This window comes from Marmota monax, unplaced genomic scaffold, assembly GCF_021218885.2.
Source record: "Marmota monax isolate L192 unplaced genomic scaffold, Marmota_monax_Labrador192_F-V1.1 WCK01_AAM20220418_F8-fsc00211, whole genome shotgun sequence".
In the NCBI taxonomy this organism is placed as follows: domain Eukaryota; kingdom Metazoa; phylum Chordata; class Mammalia; order Rodentia; family Sciuridae; genus Marmota; species Marmota monax.
Window position 1 is genome coordinate 845,394 of NW_026694080.1, and position 18,709 is coordinate 864,102.

Genomic DNA, 18,709 nt, shown 5'->3' on the forward strand with positions numbered 1-18,709 from the left:
GTACAGGCTGGTCCCTTCCTTTGGCTGGTGAGACCTGTGGTTTCCCCACCTCTGCCCTGCCCATAACAGTGTTCCCAGTCCCACCTGTAGTTTCTTCAGCTCTGACCTCTGCTTCCAGTTCTAGGGTGAGCCGGGTGACCTCCTTGCCTGGGGGGGTCCGGGCCCGCCGACCCTTGCCCTTCCGAGAGGAGTCACACTTGAGGTGAATGAAGGTGACCTGGCAGTCAGAGCAGGGGGCACCACCTGGGGGAGAAGTCTTGTCAACTCCAGAGGTGCCCTCTGGGGACAGGGAAAATTCTCCCTCCCAGTTCTCACCTCTACCCCAACCCAGACAGATGGTACCAGTAACTACAACTCTTAGTCTAGGATACTAGTTAGTTGGCGGAGGGGAATAGCCTGGGACTTCCATAGGTCTTATGCCTACAATTGTTTTTTCCCCTGCTCTGTCCAGAGTTCAGGGTGCTGGTGGTTTTCTGGAAGAAATCTCACTAAGCAGAGGAGAGGAGGGGTGGGGAGAGTGGTGGCTAGAAAGCCCATTGAGGTGAGGTCCCCAGTCCAGACCTGGCCCCAGGATTCTGCCAGGCTCCTCCATTTTGCCTTTGTTTCGCAGGTGCAAACGGCATTTGGCGTCTTTGATCTTGAAGGAGGCCCGCTGCTTAACCGACAGCACTGCAGCCTCTAGAGGGATGGCAGAAGCTCAGTACAGCATAGGGGTCCCCCGGGGTGAGGGCTGCTGTGGAGGGTGTTACAGAGCTGGACACCAAACAGGGGACTTGTCTAGAGTAGGATTGTGAAAGCAATATGGGGATCAGTTGTTAGGGACAGAAGGAGTGAGGCAGCAGGGCTAGACAATGACAAAGCCAAGAAGGAGACTCAGGAGAAAGTAATGAAGAGAAGTAAAGGGTTGATACAGGAGGGGAGGGGAACAGGGCTTCCGGGCTGGTGCTCACCATGACAGTGGTTGGAGTTGGTGCTGTTTCCAGGGTGGCCAGCTCGGGCTGGCGCAGCCTTAGGACTGGGGGTACCACAGCTCACTGTGAAGCCATTCTCGGACTCTGAGAGAAGGGGCCCATCACCATTCTGATCTTCCCCCAAGACCCCTCTGGTTGGAAGAATCCCAGGGGAGCAGAAGAGCTGCTGGAAGGCCAACCTTTTCTCTCCCCACCTCCAGCCCTCCAGTACCTCCCTCCCATATACCTGGCAAAAACCGGGCCCGGGAGGGACAGGTCAGGGCACAGGTGTCCTTCTTGCCAGATCGGTTGCAGCTGAGCATGGCTTTTGAGGCCCCAGAACTGCCCTGACACTTCACTGGCTCTAGGAAGGGGAGAGAGGCCTGAGGAGACAGGTGCATTCCTCTCCCACCCTCTCCCTTAACTGTCTGATGTGGAAGAAGGGAATCAGCTACGTGCAGAACGCTGCTGTGTCCGTGGAGATTGATGAAGGCAGTATTTACCAGAAATTCATGTCTAACTCAGAGGGTTACATTCTCCACCCTCTTCCCCTTCACGCCTTCCCAGCCAGGTGCTCTGTTAAAAGACCTCAACTCTTCCCCGAAACTGCAATGCCAACTCCAGCCAGAAGAGGGCGCTGCGCACCTGTGCAATCCTTGCCATTCCAGTGTAGTCGGCCCTGGCCTGCTGGACAGGTACACTGGTAACTGCCAGGAGTGTTGATGCAGCCAAATCGGCAGCCTCCCCCGTTGATGCTGCATTCATCCACGTCTGCGGGAAGAGTAGGAAGGCAGACAAATAAGGTGGGGGCGGAGTAGGAGCTAGGGTGTGGGCAGTGAGTGAGGGCTTTGGAGAGGGCCTGGGGGTTCCTTGAGTTTCGCAAGATGAGCAAATTCTAGAGAGCGACATAGTAATACAACAGTATGCCTATCATGAACAATACTGTTTAGTAGGCATTTTAAAAAATATAAGAGGATAGATATCATGTTAAATGTTCTTAAAATAAAAAGAATGTTTTAAGAGTTGTCTGACCTGAGGAGAGCTCAATCCTCCTCCCCTATCTCTGTCCCTAAAGGAACCATAAAGAAGGGGCGAAGTTGACCAGCTTTTTAAAGGCTTCCTTCCACTCCTACCTACCAGTGAGGCTGTTGTTTTGAAGCTGAGGGTGGAGGTCCAGAAACGGTGATGGAAATGGGAGGGAGGATGCTATTCTCTGATGCCCCACCTCCCTGCTGACCTTCAGAAGTTGTCTTAATTTCTCCCATTTCATCACAGTGGATGCAGACATGGCACATGCACCCAGGCTGCCCATGAGCCACAAGCCAGTGCAGAGCCTCAGTCACTTAATTGGAGGGTGAAAAGGCAAGAAAGGAAAGAGTGGGAGCGGGATGCAAGCTTGCTGGCTTACCTCCACAGTGGGTGACACCATATAGCAGGTAGCCACGGTGACAGAGACACTGGAAGCTTCCTGGTGTATTGACACACATGTGGTCACAGGTTCGATCAAAGGAGCATTCGTCTATATCTGGAAAAGCAAGGATATAATCTACTGAATCTGTCTTGGGGCACATGACACTGGCTCAGGTACAGGACCCAAGTGAGGGACCTTGGCTCTCCCCCTTGAGTTGAAACAGTCTACTTGTGGCCTGGCCATAGAGCAGTGACTGAGTGCTGCTGACCCATCCTCTTGGATGTCCCTTCTACTTGGAGACCTTGGAGTCTAGAACTCTTAAGTCTGGTGCCCATGGATCAGGGCCCATGAGTGGTTATGCAGGTCATACTCAACCAAGGACATGAACTGGGGTGAAATCTATCCCTCACTCCTCACCAACTGTGCATTCCACTAAGAAGCTGGTCCACCAAAAGGAGGGGTATGATTTGCCAATTTGTAGCATGATACAGAGACTCTGCAATGTCTGTTGAGCTTCTCCCACCCTATGAACCTCTCCTGTGGTTTTCACCTTGGCCCAAGTCTGCTCACCCTGGCAGTTCCTCTCATTGATGAGAAGCTTATAGCCCTTCTTGCAGCTGCATTCGAAGCTGCCTACTGTGTTGCGGCAGATGTGGTCACAGCCCCCGTTGTTTAAACGACACTCGTCTATGTCTGGGGAAGCAAGGCAAAATAGAACAAATGACAATGTTGAGGGCCGGGGTTGTAGCTCAGTGGTACAGCACCTGCCTAGCATGCATGAGGCACTAGCTTTGATCCTTGGCATCACATAAATAATTTTTTTTTTTTTAAGACTATGTTGAAGGCTGGGAACAAGGAGACAAGATCCCTTCCTCACAGAGACAAGGAAAATCAAGGAGGTCCCTAGGCCTGCCCCTTTTGACTTGGATCACCCTCCTGTGTCCTCCTTATTCAGGGGATCTGAGGCTCTTAGTAACATCCTCTCTTCTGGGACTGAGTCTGGTATCCAGAATCAGGCAATCAAGGGAACTGCCTGGAGCAGGTGGGCATTTGACCAACAGACTAACCCATGCCCCTGAAGATGTTCCCAAGAAGGCTGGTGGGTAGGGTTATGCCATTCCTGTCCTCCAGCCCTGTCACAAGGGCACCGTCAAGAGCAGTGAGTGGGACCAAGGAGAGGTGCAGAGTCAAAAAGGACTCACTAGAAAGGAACAGCCTTTGGGGAGGAGGAGCTGGGAAAGAGGCCAGGCGGGGAGGACTTTCAGGAGAGCCAGTAAGGCTGGTAGTTGATGGGGGAGGGTGGGGGCCAGGCAGGGGGCTGGACTGAGAGAGGTCTGGAGAGACTCAGGCCTGAGGCAGCTTTCAGCACTAGAGAGGGAAAGGGGGGTGGGTGAGCAGCTTCCTTCCTGAGGTCAAGTTCCCCAAGCTGGTGGCAGACAGGACCCAGGCTACCCACCCCTCCTTGCGGGGGAGGGGGCAGGGAGGGCAGCCTTCCACTTCACTCTCAGCATACCTGTCAACAGTCCTTCCCAGCAGGAAACCTCTCAACTCTGGCTGGCTGACCTGCTGCCCCAGCCCACCCCCCTCCTCTCACAGCTGTTGGGCCAAAAGACACAAAGAAGGATCCCAGTACTCCTTCCAGTGCGACTCCGTGTGACTAGGGGACACAGACCTGATGAATGATTATTTTCAATATGGCTGCCTTCCCTTTTTCTCCTCCCGCTCCTATATCCTTCCCCAGGCCTGGCTAATTAAAAGAAGGGGAAGCAGAATGGACATTGTAGGAAATCATACTGTAATGACAGCTACATAAAGTTCTTGCCATATTCCAAGCTCCATTTGTATAAAATAACTCATTTAATCCTCAAAACACATCTATGAGGAGAGTATATGGGGAAACTGAGGCACAGTACCATGAAGTGACCTGCCCAGGATCACAGCACTTGGAGGGGCAGAGCAAGGATCCCATCACAGTAGCCAGGCATCCGTGCGCCTAGCTGCTGACCTCTTCTCCCTTGGCCAGTACAGCCTTTCTAAGGGCCCAGATCACCTCCCTGGAGCCCCCTGAGAAGGTCCGAGGATGTGGGTTAAGATTATGAATACACCTGTGATCTCATGCACAGGTCTCAAATGTCCTTCCAGCCCAGGGACAAATGTGAATAGCTGGGACCCACAGGCTGGGGATGGGAGCAGGCAATAATGGGGGCAGAGGCGGAGGGCATTGAGGAACTGGCTGCACTTTTATGCCCCTGGAGCTGAGGTGGGAAATGTGGACAGGACACAACCTTTAGCTTTGTCCTGGGTTCCTTATAAGAAGGACATTGAGGAGGAGGGGCGGGTATGTCCCATAATAGCTTCTCTGGCACCAACCTCAGCCCCTTACCAAAGGTTTCCGTGCCTCTCGTCCTCTCGTAGCCCTTACCTTTGCAGGTCTTCCTATCTGGCTGCAGCATGAAGCCCACAGGACAGCTGCAGTGGACACCAGTCGCAGCATCGTGGCACTTACTGTCGCAGCCTCCGTTGTTGACAGCACAGGTCTCTGTTTAGGAGGGAGGTAGGGGTAGTAATGGGATTATTGGCCTAGAGTCCCAAACTCAGGATAGTGGAGAGCTCAGAGGCCAGAGGGTAAGCCTTGGCTGCCCCCCAACCCTGCGCTTTAGCAGGAGCACCCGGTGGAGGCTCCAGCCCCCTTCCTCCCATCACTCCCAACCCCCAGCCCCTCAAGTGCAGCCAAGCAGTCCACTTCCCTGCCCCCTACTTGATTGAAACAAGGTGGACAGCAGTGAGGCAGGTACAAGCCAGAGCTGTCAGGCAGGAATGTGCTGAGGGGTGAAGGAGGGGGGCAGGAGGGATGGGAGCTAAGCAGGGGGTGGTTCTAGCCACCAGGGAACAGAAGGGATGGACAGGAATCTCCTTCTCTTCCCTCTGAACCATCTCTTAGTGGTGGGGCGGGGGTCATGGTGGACAATCTTACTATAGCTGGACTGCGAAGAGTGAGTGTGAGATTCCTAAGACAGTTAAGGGGTGCCCATCAATTCACCTCCTCTTGCTCCCCACCCAGCTGTCTTAAGAAAAAGACCCAGTTTCAGGACAGCCCAGCTTCCAAGGAGACAGCACATACTGGGCCATTTGCCTTCACCTCCTCCCAAGCCCTCCTTTTAGCTCCAGATGGACATCACTGGCTATTCTGGGGTGGTTTTACTTTCCTAATGGGGAAATAATGTGCAGGAGAGGATAGGGGACAAAAGGAGAAAAAGACCTCAGAGAAGAAAGGATGTGAAAAGGGAGGTGAAAGAATAAGAAAACCTCAGAGCTGGACAAAACCCTACCCCTATTCCACTAAGTGTCTTGCATTGCTTGCTCCTGGCTGGTGAGCTTTCCCTTTGCTGAGAGGCTGTGGGAGTGTGGATGGGGCACTCTTCCTTTTTTTCTGAATTCAGTGCAGGAGAAAAACAGGTTTAAACAGCAGTTTGGGAAAGTCAGGTGAGTCCAAGGAAAAACCATCAGTTCTAATAGTCAAAAGCCTGAGCCAGGGACTGAGGGGGTGTGTGGAGCCATCCTCTAGGTGCCTACAGTTCTCCCATTAGAGAATCCCAAGGCCTCTTCTAGGAGAGAGGAGAGTGGTTCGCAGAATTGGGGACTCATAAGAAAAGCACAGGGCAGTGCTGCTACCTTCTTGAATCTGACTCCAAACATTTGGGCCCCACCCTGTCACCAACAAGAACAGCAAGGCCAGGGCTCCAGGAGAAGCCAGCCTCTATCTGTGGGTCCATGGCCATGTCTTGGTCCTGCAAATGCCTATGACCAGGAGCAGCACAATGGGATCTCCTCTGTGTCATTCCCTCAAGGAACCTGGAGGAAACTTGAGTTCCGACTCCAAGCTCAGCCTTCTTTCCAAGAGTGCTCTTGGCATAGTGGCCCACTATCAGGGAGGGGGGACCACTGAAGGATCCAGAATGGGGGCAGCAGAGCTGTACGATGTCCATCCCAGACTAGACCAAGAGGGCTGTCTACCTCCACAGGATGGCATTGCTCAGAGCAGTATGGTGTAGCCTTATCTGTGGCTCTCCAGGTCACAAAACCACAAATTACCTGTGCTTACTCTGCACCCAGTGCTTACTAGATGCCGTACACACACACCATCTTGATCACCGCTATTCTCTTATTTTACAGAGCAGTGAACTGAGGATCAGAGAGGAAGGAAGGCAGCTTGCCTGAGGTCACAGAGCTGGAAAGTGGCAGAGCCAGTATTCAGACTCACTCTGATTGAACTCTGATGCCAGGCTCTTAACCTTATGGAGCAGACAATAGTGAGTAATGCTGGGACTTTAAACCAGGGGCTAAGAACCCAAGACAGATGCCCCAAGAAGCAGATGGCATCTAATCCTACCACCCCTATCTCAAGGGGCATGGTGGACATGATGGGTAAAATGGATCTGGATAGCTCTTTCCATAGTGAGAGGGAGGCAGGCAGATGGCTGGGAAGGAGGTGTGGTGTTGTTAGAAGATGACGGACGGGGGGGCAAGGAACTCAAGAAGAAGGAGAGAAGGAGAGTGACAGAAACAGAGGAAGACAAGACCAACGTGAAGCTTCCTGGGCCAGTTCTTAAGGATTGGGGTTTCCTGTCACCTGACAGGCCCAGGACCCAGGCTGCCAGGGAAACTGCTGACAGCTGGGGCCCAGTTAGACTGGGCTCAATGGACATGCAGTTAGTGGGAGCCCCAGCGGGTTAGCCCTTCCCCTAGCAAGCCAGTGAGAGCAAGCGGAGAGAGCAGACATATTTACCATTAGAAACGGCCTGAGCGGGGATGTGCTGCTCTAGCCGCCTTTCCCCTGTTTGACATTGTAAAAAAGCTGTTTAGATGGCGGGGCAGGAGCCACAGTGGGCCCCAGACCCCTTCCCACCCACTCCTCCACCCTATAAGCCCAAAACTCTGGCCCTGGATGGCGAGCTCTGAGGCCCCCCTATGACAGCCTCAGTTCTCAGCCTTGTCCTGCCTGGGATCCTCAACGAAGCCACGCTCCCACCAAATGACTAGAAAACTGAGACACTGAGTCTCAAATAGGGGCAACTGTGGGCCCAACACCACGTGGCATGCCAAAGGCAAAGCTGGCATGCAGCATCAAATCTTAGAGAGAAACCCCAAATCCCAAAGGGTTCCCAGCCTTTCTGCTCAACTTGGCTGCCCTCTCAGTCTCCCCATCAAAGCTGAATATCCTGATGGCCCCAGACAATGACATTTCCTCCTACGAAGGTTGGTTAGAAACATGAGATACCGGGCAAGGTAAATAAGTTCTAGTGGAGCAGAGGAAGAGGGACTAGGAAAGAACACAACTGAAAACCCTAGAACAGCTTCGTTTGCTCTCTTCTGTTTCACTTGGCCATGGCCCAGATGGTGGAGTGGATCTTGGATTAGAGAGGAGCTCAAGCTTAATAAGGGTATTTTCAAAAGCAGCCATGTCCAGGACTATCTGAAGTGAAAGAAACAGAGAGAGATCCAGAATTCATATGCAGGGGCCCTGAACTCTGACCCATATCTTTTCTTTAGGAACTGCATGCAGTTTCTTTTGGGAGACTCTGGGGATGTGGGGATTTGTGGATGTATCCAGGGGTGGTGGAAGGTTTAGAAAATAGAAGAATTAGACCTATGGGAGGAGAATACATAAGGAGCTAGAACAGGCCAGAAAACACAACATTGATACCTAAACATGTTTTAGGGATTTTGGAGAGTTGATTGAGAGGGAAACATGTGACAGGAGAGTTTTCAATTACAGAAGCACTTTAGGACTGTGCGTGCAAGTCTCTGCTGCAGATGCCTGAGGGAACCCTGTGAGGACCATCTGCTCCCCTGTGAAGAGGACAGGTGTCTGGAGTGGGGTGGGGGAAAATCTGGTTCTTAAGCTGAATGTCACATCTCTGACATACATAACTTCACACAGCAGAGTTGTGTTCACATCTCCCCTCCCCAGCCTGCTGCTGTAGCCCACCAATGCACAGCCCCCCATAAACACCCTATGCCCACAGAGCGAGCTCACCCCTGCCTGGCTCGGGACCCAGCCAAAGCGCTTCCCTATCATCTGGCACTTCTCCAAGTGAACACCTCTCCTGTCATCTTGTCAACACTAAAGTGTAGGGGGATTAAGAGTTAATTTTAAGGAACTAAGTTCATCTAGGTACCTGGAGATACATAAAGTAGGGCCTGGGAGTTCAGGAAAAGAGATTCAGGCATTAAAAGGGCCCTGAGGGACAGGGTACAGCTCAGCAGTAAAGTACTTGTCTAGACATGCACTAGGCCCTGGGCTTGATCTCCAGCATCACAAACAAACAAAAAACCCTCAAATCAGGGCTAGGGTTGTGGCTCCGCAGTAGAGCGCTCGCCTAGCGTGTGCGAGGCCCTGGGTTCGATCCTTAGCACCACATAAAGATAAATAAATAAAACAAAGGTATTGTGTCCAACTACAACCAAAAAAACAAACAAACAAAAAAACCCTCAAAGCAGGGCGAGAGAGATTGAAGGCCCAACTGGGTAAGGAGTGGGAGGGCTACAGGCAGAGCTGAGAGGGGTGATGTTGGAAACCAGAAGAGAAGGAAAACAGAGTGAGGCAGTCGGCGAGGGGAGCAGAGAGGGTATTTGCAGGAGTGAGGAGACAAAGGATAAAGAGGAAGAAGACACCTGCGCTAGGAAACCCCATTAGTCAGCCCAGGGCTGGGAGGCTTTGATAGCTCCATCTCACCACGCTTCCAACAGGCCCTCTGGTTAGGCCTAATCAGCGGATTCCCCATTTCCTCTCCTTTCTCTATCATATCCTGGGCCAACAAGCACCTCTGCTAAGGAGTCCCAGTTTGGCGATACTTTATCTGGGAGGAAGGGGGTAATGAGGCTCCGGGGAGGGTGGTGGAACCAGTGGGTTAGGAAGGGGAGAGGATCACATGAGCCCTTCACTGAGTTGTTCCCTCACTAGACCTGGCATTGCTGGCCTTCATTCCCTCCCCAGTCACTCTGTGTCCACTCTACTCCCCCACTCTCTGGTTCCCACGGGCTCCCACACCCCCCATCACAGTAGACTGTTCCTCCCCTGGCCTCACCCACCGATGCATGTCTTCCCGTCGGTATGGAGCACAAACTTGACATGGCAGCCGCACCGGGGACCCTGCTCTGTGTCATCGCATGTGTGCTGGCAGCCACCATTACCATAGTTGCATGTCACTGTGCACAAAGAGGGAAGGACACCCATCAGCTTGCTTCTCTCTGGGTACCACAGTTCTCCACAACACGGGAACCTGTCCCCTTTTCAATTTCTCTCTCCCATATTCCCTGCTGATGAGGCCGCACACCCTCCTCTTTTGGTTTCCTCTTCCCCCCACCCCCATCCTAATCATCTTACATTTACAGTCCCGCTGGTTCTTGGTGAGCTCAAAGCCAGGGCGGCATTCACAGGCGATACCCCCCTTGGGGGTCTCCCGGCAAATGTGGGCACAGCCATGGTTCTTGTTCATGCAGTTCATTCCTTCTAAAAAGGAAGAGGAAAGGGGTGAATGCTCTGTACCCTTGGATGTCTAGACAGGATGGAACTGAAAGGAGCCTTGGGGGCTAGGAGATTAGGAGGGTTCCCCTGACGTTGCAACACAGAAAGGACCGCCTCTACTCCTGAGCCTCCTGTCCTGCCCACAGAGCCCTGATGCTAAGGAGCAGAGCCGAGCCGCTCTGAATAATGTGTGAAAGCTATTGAAAGCCACCCCAGAGACACCTATGTGATCACCTTGTCTTTCAAACAGCCAAAACAGTGTCTAACAGTTGTCTGGCATGGTGCCAGAGACTCAGGGGATTTAAGAAGCACCTAGAAAAACTAAGATAAGATCTTTTCCCTCAAAAGGGCTTACATTAAAACTGGGAAGAAGATAAATAATAATCAGATCTAAAATGTGAATGGGAAGTAACTGGTAGAGAAAATTACTATGCCACAAACATTTATTAATATCCTACTACATGCAGGGCAGTATGGGATACAAAGATGAATCAGACATGGTTCGTGCCCTCAGGCTATCCCAGACCAGTGGGAAATGAGCCACAGAAGTAGACAACATATATCCCACTCTGTGTTGCCCCTCTCAGTCCAGGCCAAGGAAGAGGCTTTGGTGAGGCCCTTATACATGAGTAGCAGCTTAGAGAAACCTGAATGCCTACAGTTAGAAATAACAACCACCTCAGGTCTGATCCTAAGCTGACCCCAAAATAGCCTCAATCTCATACTGATGCCAGCCCCAAATTAATTCCCCCAGAATTTTTCTCTAATACAGTATCTGTCCATGGAGCCCTTGGGTATGACCGAGTTGAGGGACAAAGAAGAAGGAGCTGGCAGAGTTGAGAAGGGAGGGTAGACAGACCCAGAGGGTGGGCAGAGGTTGGCCCTCCTGGGTCAGGCATGGGCTGACCTTCTGGTCGCTGGATGCAGGTGTGCTGGTTGTCGCTGAGGAAGAAGCCTTCTCGGCAGTGACACTCATAGCTGCCCATCATGTTGACACAGCTCTGCTGACAACCACCATTGCCCTCAGCACACTCATCCACATCTAGGCAAGAAAGGTAATCAGTGGGGCCACGGAATGCAAGCCAGGGTCTGGGTGTGCCCCTGGACTTCAGCACCAAGGATTGAGCACAGTCTTAGGAACCCAATCCCACCCTCTCAATTCGCCCAGCCTTGGGCCAGACAATTCTCACCCCCTTGACAGCTTATGTTCCAGAGTGTGAAGAACCTCTCTAAGAGGACAGAGCTGGAAGGAACTAAGGGAATGTGTGGGGTGGGAGGAACTGACCCGGGCTCACTGAGGCCCAGACTAGGCTCCCTCACCTTCACTACGGAAACTGGGTCTGAGGGCGGGGAAGGAGCCAGAGCAAGAGGAACAGTGATAAAGGATGAAGTCTGGTCACATTGGTCAGGGAGAGGTAACCAGAGGTAGTAGCTGGTCATGAGGAGCAGCCATAGAATTGGGGAACCTGGAAATAGCTCTGTGTTCAGAAAGAGCTACGGCCATGGTGCTGAGGTTGGAGGGACAGAGTGGGGAAAGGCGGCTGAGCCTCAACTCCTTGTGGGGTGGGGATCATTTATGTGGACATGCCACAGCCCCGTCCTTTCTCCCCTCCTCCATGCCTGGGCTTGCTGCCATATTCCTTAGCCTTTCTCCTATTTTGGTTTAACAAAACAAAAGTCTGGCAGTTTGGCAGGGAAGGATGGTGGGGGAGAGCCGCCAGGCCGCACCCTAGATGGTGGAAGGGGAACAGTAGGCTCTCACCCCCAAATCCCCACCCATGGTCCTAGATCCAGGCTCTTCCTGGGGCACCCACTTCAACACCGTGACTCCATGTCTATGCTAGCTACTGCCTCCCAACTCCACAGCCCTTCTTAGTTTGCCTTGGTCCAGGAAACATCAGGGAGATTGGGTGCCAAATAGAGCAGCTAGAATCTGAGCTCCTGAGGATGTCATCTGTCCTTCCAATTCTCTCTCCCTGGGCCCTGAAATCCTCCCTTCTCCTTCTGGCCAAGGACAGAGGGACTCAGATCCAGCTGGCTCTTGTCTGAGCGATGTACCTGTTGGAAAAGCTAAGGAGGTATACTTTGCTTTGCTTTGTCCCTGTTTCTGTCCCATCTCTTGCTACATCCCATCCCTCTCTTCCTGATCTTGCCCCATCCTACATTCTGTGCTGTGTGCTCCCTTCTATTCCAACCTGTGGCTTTGTTACTTTAGCCAAGTTCTATTTCTCTTTGGGGAAACTGAGGCCTAGGACATGGACATCTTTCCCGAGTTTCCCTAAGAGTCAAAGGTAGAGTTGTAACTTATATAATCTTAAATAGACCTTTGCTCCTCTAACTCTCTCCATACCTACTCACTCTCTTGTCCCTCTGGTTGGTTCCCCCCAAAATACCTATAAGGAAATGAGACTTGGTAAGAATCAGGGGCTTAGAAAGGTTAAAGGGAGCAGAGCACTCAGAAGCTGATGTTCACAGTCCGGTAGGTGCCTCCCTGTCCTCCCTAAATGTCACAGCTTCCTTTCTCAAAGGAGTCCCAAAGAAGTTCCTCAGGGTGATTGGGCAGAGGAGAAAGGAGGCCCTTTCCTGAGAGATGAAGTTAGAGGAGAGGGGATCTGGTTGGAGAAGGACTCCCCAGCGCCCTGTGTCTGGAGCCTGGGTGGGAGGAGACATCCAGAGCCTGGGTGTGAGGGTGGCTATGCTGGCTGAGACAGCTCCATAGTGCAGAGGCTCCCCAGGCCCAGGACCTCGACATCCATCTGTTGGATCAGTTGGAGGGGCCCAGGTCAGACTGCTTTTCTGGGCACCAATCTTCTTGCTTCTCTTCTCTTCCTGCTCCTCTATGCTTCCAGTGCCCTGTTTCTGACTTGGCACCAGAGAGAGAGAATTTGGGAGAAGACCCCTGGGTTCAGATCTCAAATTCTTTTATGCTCTCGTCTTCAGAGTTTTATTTGGGAAAGAATCTTAACTTGGTCCCAGTAACTTTTTGAAATGACAGGGACAGAATTGGAGTTCAGTTCCCTAGAGATTCTCTCTCTGATCCTGCTCCTGAACAAGGAGATCAGGTCAGATGGAGGTCTCAGCAGTGAGGACAGGGTGAGACTGCAGAGTACAGGAAGAGCTGGGAGAAAACCAGACGCACCCAGCACTGCATTGTCCTTCTCATCAGCAGTGACATTCTTCCTGTTTACTGAGTATCTGCTATGTGCTATGTGCTAAGGATTGTACAGGGCTCTTTACACATGTACTGTTGTGATGATCCTCCTGGCAACCTTTAGAGATGACGAAGTTGAGATTCCTGGAGCCTAGATCATTTGCCCAAGTCCCCACAGGTAGTAAGATAAGATCTTTCGCCTGCGTTACCCACTGCTTTACCCAAATCCACTCTTTTCATCTCCTCGACCTTGCCTGAGAGCATTTTCCAGCAGTGTCTCCTCTGACGTTCTTCAACCAGTCAGAGCAGGACTATTTTATCTTTGGTGACCAGTTAGTTCCGAAGGGGAGGCTGGCCTTGTTCTTTTGGAGGAATGCAGCTCTTTTTGGTTACTTTTCTCCTCCTTGCATGAGAAAGGCTTTTCCCTAAAAAGACATCCCTCTTACCCACTCCCTTGCTCACCCAGACAGTTGTGTCCATCGTGTGCCAGGTGGAATCCATCATAGCAGGTGCATCTGTAGTTACCAGGGATGTTGACACAGTCATGCACACAGCCTGCATTGTCCTCTCGCTCGCACTCATCCACGTCTGTAGGAAAGGAGAAGCTGAGACAGCTGAACCCATCTGAGTGTCCCCACTAACCATCCCTGGGCTCAGTCTTGTGGTTGTTTTTTTTTTTTTTTTTTTTAAATATAACCTTCTCTTGTATGTCTGTGTTTACATCGTTACATTCATAGCCTGCAAACCATTTTGCTAATTTCATCTCAACCTAAGGCATAAGCATTTCACATGTCTCCTTCCCATCTTTCTAATCACTACTGTATATGGTTACAGAATATTCAATTGTGTTGCTGCATCATAACGTCTTAATCATTTTTCTCAATTATTAGGCACTTTTTTTTCATTTATTATACCATCATAAATAATGCATCAAATAACATCTTCACCTATATATTATTTTATTTAAATTTTCTTTGACAAACCCCGAAGAACAAAATCCCTGAGTCAAGAGGTATAAATACCATTTAAGAGTCCTGTTAGGTATAACAAAATTACTGTCAGCCTTTTGTGTTCATGGGTCCTATGTCCATAGATTCAATGAAACATGGATCGAAAAAATATTTAAAGAAAAAAGCTACATCTGTACTAAGTATGTAGAGGTTTTTCTTGTTACTGTGTGCTAAATAAGACAACAGAAATGCTATCTACATAGCAGTAACATTGCATTAAATAGTATAAGTAAACTAGCGATGATCTAAAAGTATCCAGGAGTATTATATAGGTTACAAGCGAATACCATGCCATTTGATATAAGGGACAGGAACACCTTAAAATTTTGGTAACCTTGTGGGAGTCCTAGAACCATTCTCCCACAGATATTGAGAGACCACTGTACTTTTCAATTTATAATGCCAGCAGGAATTAACAAATGTTCCTTGTCCTTTCAAGGCTCACCTATACTGAAGGTTGTAAATTTAAATAATATCCCAAGGCTACTTCAATTTGCATTGCTTTAATTATGGAGAAGATCTGTTTGCAGCATAAATTTCCCGGGGGTACACTGTTGTTTCCACTCTTTGTGGGTCTGGTGTAAGAGTCTAAAGGTGGAGATTCCAGCTCCAGGGAACCACAGTCCCAATCAGTTAAGTGACTGTGAACTATTCCCACTGGAGGCTTAGCTAGTCCACCTAGTGTCTTGGTGCAAATTAGAACACCGTGCCTCCTCTGGGAAGATGCAGCCACCCACCTTTGGCCAGTGGGGATTTCAGGCCTGGGGGTAATGCAATGTGGCCAGCTGAGGGCAATGGCACTGGTTTCTTCTCCCACAGGTCCCCCTTCTCTGATCCATGTCTCACCTTTGCAGTGCTTGCCGTCCCCTGTGTAGCCAGACTTGCAGATGCACTTGTAGGACCGCGGGGTGTTCTGGCAGATAGCGTCGATGTGGCAGTTGTCTGTCCCTTCCACACACTCATCCACATCTGGCAGGGGCAAAGTGGGGCACATGAGACCCTCTGCCAGTGCCTCTCAAGGTGTGTCTTGAAGGTGGGTTTCCCAAGGGTAAAACCCCTCTAAGACAGAACCAGTGCCCCTGCACATGTGTTTTCCCACATCCCTATGATTTCAGACAGGGAAGACTCTAATTTCAGGAATTCAGAAAGAAACCCTACTGCCCTAAAAAAATACCTAATCCACAGTGACAGCTGAATTCTGTCATTTGAAATGCTCTTATTTAAAAACAAATAAAAAACCTTTAGACTGGCTAAATGTATTTAGCACAATTAGAAATAACCTAGTTTGAGTTAGCACCTTTTTTTTAGGAGCAGGTTTAGGGTAAGGGGGAAGATAAAGGCATGGGGACAGTGGTCTCTAGGAAGGTGGCAGTGTCCAGTGGTCACTAGCAATTAGAGGAGGAAGAAAGAGAGATGGGGCATCTGAGGGATACTCCTCTGCCTCACAACTCTGCTTTAGACCAGGCCGGATCCCACTTGCCCACCATGACAGGAAGGAAAGCCCACCCCAGGAGATTCTGCTTGGCCCCTGTATGGCCAACAGCAGATGAACCAGGAACTGGCAGGGCTGCACCAGGAACCTGAAGCTGCCCTGGTAAGGGCAGCACTCTTGGCTCTCCAACTGACCCAGGCAGGCCCACACATCCCACTACTGTTAGTTCTCCAAGTCTTCTAACAATAGGCATGACACACAGAGCTTCCTAAAGGAAGAGGCCATTCCAGGTCTGGCAAAAATGAGGATGGTGTGGGCTGGGATTGTGGCTCAGTGGTAGAGCGCTTGCCTAGCATGTGTGTGAGGCACAGGGTTTGATCCTTGGCACTCTGTATATCAATTAATTAAATAAAGGTCCATCAACAACTAAAAAAAAAAAAATTTTTAAATGAGGATGGTTAAGAGAGTACCTAGGAAAGAGCCTATGAGCAAAAGATTCTAACTTCCAGGGCAATATCATGATGCCTACAAAGCCAAACTGAAATAGGGGAGAATGTTTCATCCTGTTGAAAGTGCTTTGTTGAGCTTGTGAAAGTAAACATACTGAGGGCTGTGGAAGCTCACAGGTGACTCAGATCAGCCAAAAGGACACAGTAACAAGAGGAAGGATGGGGTAGATGCCAGGAGCATTAGAGACAGACGAGGGAGTTCTCGATGCTGGCTGAACATCAGTGTGCATCCCCTAGGAGAAGCCCAAGCCCCTAGAGATTCTAACATGCAGCTAGGGTGAAGAACCTATGTTACATGGAAGATCGAAGATGGAAGAGATTATTTCTACCTGTGAACTAGGAAATAGAAGATAATCGAGAAATAGCAATCTGCCACTAAAAGAGGTGGGATTTGAAACCAATGTAGTCTGACTTCCAGATGTGATCCATGGGCTGTAAAATTGACTGGGTTTCGTTAAAATGCAGACTTTCAGGTCTTATCATAGATCTACTGAATCAAAATCCTTAAGGTGCTTGATATATTTTTATTGAATGAATGGACGGGTATATCAGTAACCTCTCTAATTTATAAATAACCAAAAATTCTAACTTTGGTTATTTGCCCTCTGCTCTCACGCTTCACAAAGTACTTATGGGGCAGGTCTGAAGTATCCTGGGGCTAAGGAGAGAAATGAAATATGGAAGAGCACCCAAAAACACCCTGCCTCAAATCCTGTGGGCTTCTCTTCAGCACTGCACTCTGCCCTTCAGTTCTCTTCTACTCCCCTGCGGCCATTCACCCTGCCCAGAGATCTACATGCTGGAACTTGTCCAACAAGTGTGGACTTACTCCCAACCTCAACTGGGCTCTGCAGTCATGGTGTCCACCTGTCAGCCACCCTTGGAAGTCATCCCAAAGTGGAAGAATGGAGGAGAGTTCTTAAGTGCGTAAAAGAAGGACCCTGCAGATGGCAAGCGGTTGTGTGGAGAATCAGTTTGTCCAACTGCTGAAGACACAACAGAACCAAGAAATGTACTCTCACAGAAAGATCCTAAGCACCAGGGCCAGTCCGTCCCAGATTAAAATCCAGCTCTACCACTCTCCAGCGAGGCCTTTCTTAGTTTTAGTTTGGTCTCCCCTTTAAAATGGAGAGGATGATACCTCCTTGGGAGAGATTGTGAGCAGTTAATGAGAATAGTTTGGGTAAAGTGCTTAATAAAGTGTCTGGTAACAGGAGGGTCCTGATATAAGAAGCCTGAGATGGAAAGCATGAAGTCACTGGTTCAGACAACAGATGCTAGAGGACTGTGCTGTCCACTGTGACAGCCACTAGCCACACGTGGCTATATAAATTTCTTTGTTTGTTCTTTTGGTGCTGGGGATTGAACCCAGGGACGCTTTACCACTGAGCCACATCCCAGCCCTTTTTACTTTTTATTTTGAGAAAAGGTCTCACTAAGTTGCCTAGGGCCTAAGTTGCCCACAATGGCCTTAAACTTGTGATCCTCCTGCCCCAGTCTCTTGAGGCCCTGGGATTACAGATGTGTGCCCCTGTGTCTTATGAATTTAAGTTAATTTAAAATTCAGCTCCTCAGGTGCACTAGCCACAAGCCAACCGCTCAATAGCCACATGTGGCCAGTGGCTCCCATCGTGACAGCACTAATTTGAAACCTTTCTAACGCTGCAGAAAGTTCTATTGCACAGCCCTGTCCTAGGGGTTCTGAATAAGGGCTACCTTTGACCTAGCTCAGAGACATGGGGACTGGAAACCCCTCCTCTGTGGCCATCTCAGACATGCCTGTCTGTATCAGCTAGTGGCTCAGTAGGGCCTGCTCTCTGGTTCTTCTTTGCCTCCTGTTCAGGGCTTACCTGCACTGGAGGGGGCCAGGAAGCAGGACACAGCAAACCCATGCCTCCCGGCACAGCCTTCAGACCCTTCCAATGGTGGGCTTTTCTGGCCATCTTAACCCTTCTCCTTCATCTCCCTGCTCATAACGCTAACACCTCTCCGGCAGAGTCTGTTCTAGAAGACTTTACTCCTGCCCCATTCCCTCCACAACCCCTAAACTTTCTCCCACCCCCACACATTTCACACATCTCATTCTTGACACATTGAGATGCACCTCTGTCTTTCGCCTTCCACACACACTGCCCTCAACTTTCCAATTCTAGCTCAAAGTTGTCTTCCCCAAGCTCCTCCTGGTGAGCCCTGCTCCTGGGAGTCCTAGTCCTGGGGTATCCGGCTTCCCTCCATTCATTGGCAACACTCCTCAGTTGTTCTGCTAATACTTTGAAGCTCATCATCGCAACAGGTTCCACTTTCCTCACTTGACTAGGCACCCGCTGAAGAAGGGACACTTTATTTTTTATTTGGTTTGAGGAAGGGACACTTTAATGGTGTGATTGGAATGCTTTGAAGCACAACAGGCCTAGGCAGAGCTGTGAAGCAAAGCCCTAAATCCCACTAAGCATCTCCTCCTTTTGCCGGTTCCTTCTTCCAGAGCTCCGTCCCACCACACCTGCTGACCCTGAATTTGTCCTTTCAGGGATCCCTGGGGCATTCATGGGCAGTCTCATCTTAGCCTGTTCTCTCAGGGCACAGGTGTTTAATAGCTAGTCAACCAGCTGATGCCACTGGGCACGGATTGGTTTAGACCAGTGGTTCTCAACCCTAGCTGCAAACTGGAATCCCTGGGGACCTTTGAAAAAATGTGAGTGTCCAGGTGCTCCCTAGACC

The 18,709-nt window shown here is 50.3% G+C and overlaps 1 protein-coding gene across 3 annotated transcripts in view; it reads right to left on the minus strand.

Annotated features, from left to right (window-relative positions):
- Scube3 (signal peptide, CUB domain and EGF like domain containing 3) overlaps positions 1–18,709 on the minus strand; it is a 35,932-nt gene that overhangs the window by 9,526 nt on the left and 7,697 nt on the right. For 2 of the 3 annotated variants that reach the window (XM_046464482.2, XM_046464478.2), the window contains exons 2-15: positions 14,897–15,019; positions 13,503–13,628; positions 10,797–10,931; positions 9,749–9,874; positions 9,454–9,570; positions 7,148–7,195; positions 4,784–4,900; positions 2,932–3,054; positions 2,359–2,475; positions 1,596–1,721; positions 1,198–1,314; positions 951–1,055; positions 562–678; positions 85–243 (exon numbers count right to left, since the gene is read on the minus strand). In XM_046464482.2, the coding sequence (XP_046320438.1) occupies positions 85–243; positions 562–678; positions 951–1,055; positions 1,198–1,314; positions 1,596–1,721; positions 2,359–2,475; positions 2,932–3,054; positions 4,784–4,900; positions 7,148–7,195; positions 9,454–9,570; positions 9,749–9,874; positions 10,797–10,931; positions 13,503–13,628; positions 14,897–15,019 (1,656 nt within the window). The remainder of the gene's footprint in view (positions 1–84; positions 244–561; positions 679–950; positions 1,056–1,197; positions 1,315–1,595; positions 1,722–2,358; positions 2,476–2,931; positions 3,055–4,783; positions 4,901–7,147; positions 7,196–9,453; positions 9,571–9,748; positions 9,875–10,796; positions 10,932–13,502; positions 13,629–14,896; positions 15,020–18,709) is intronic. The other variant, XM_046464480.2, reaches the window with a different exon arrangement.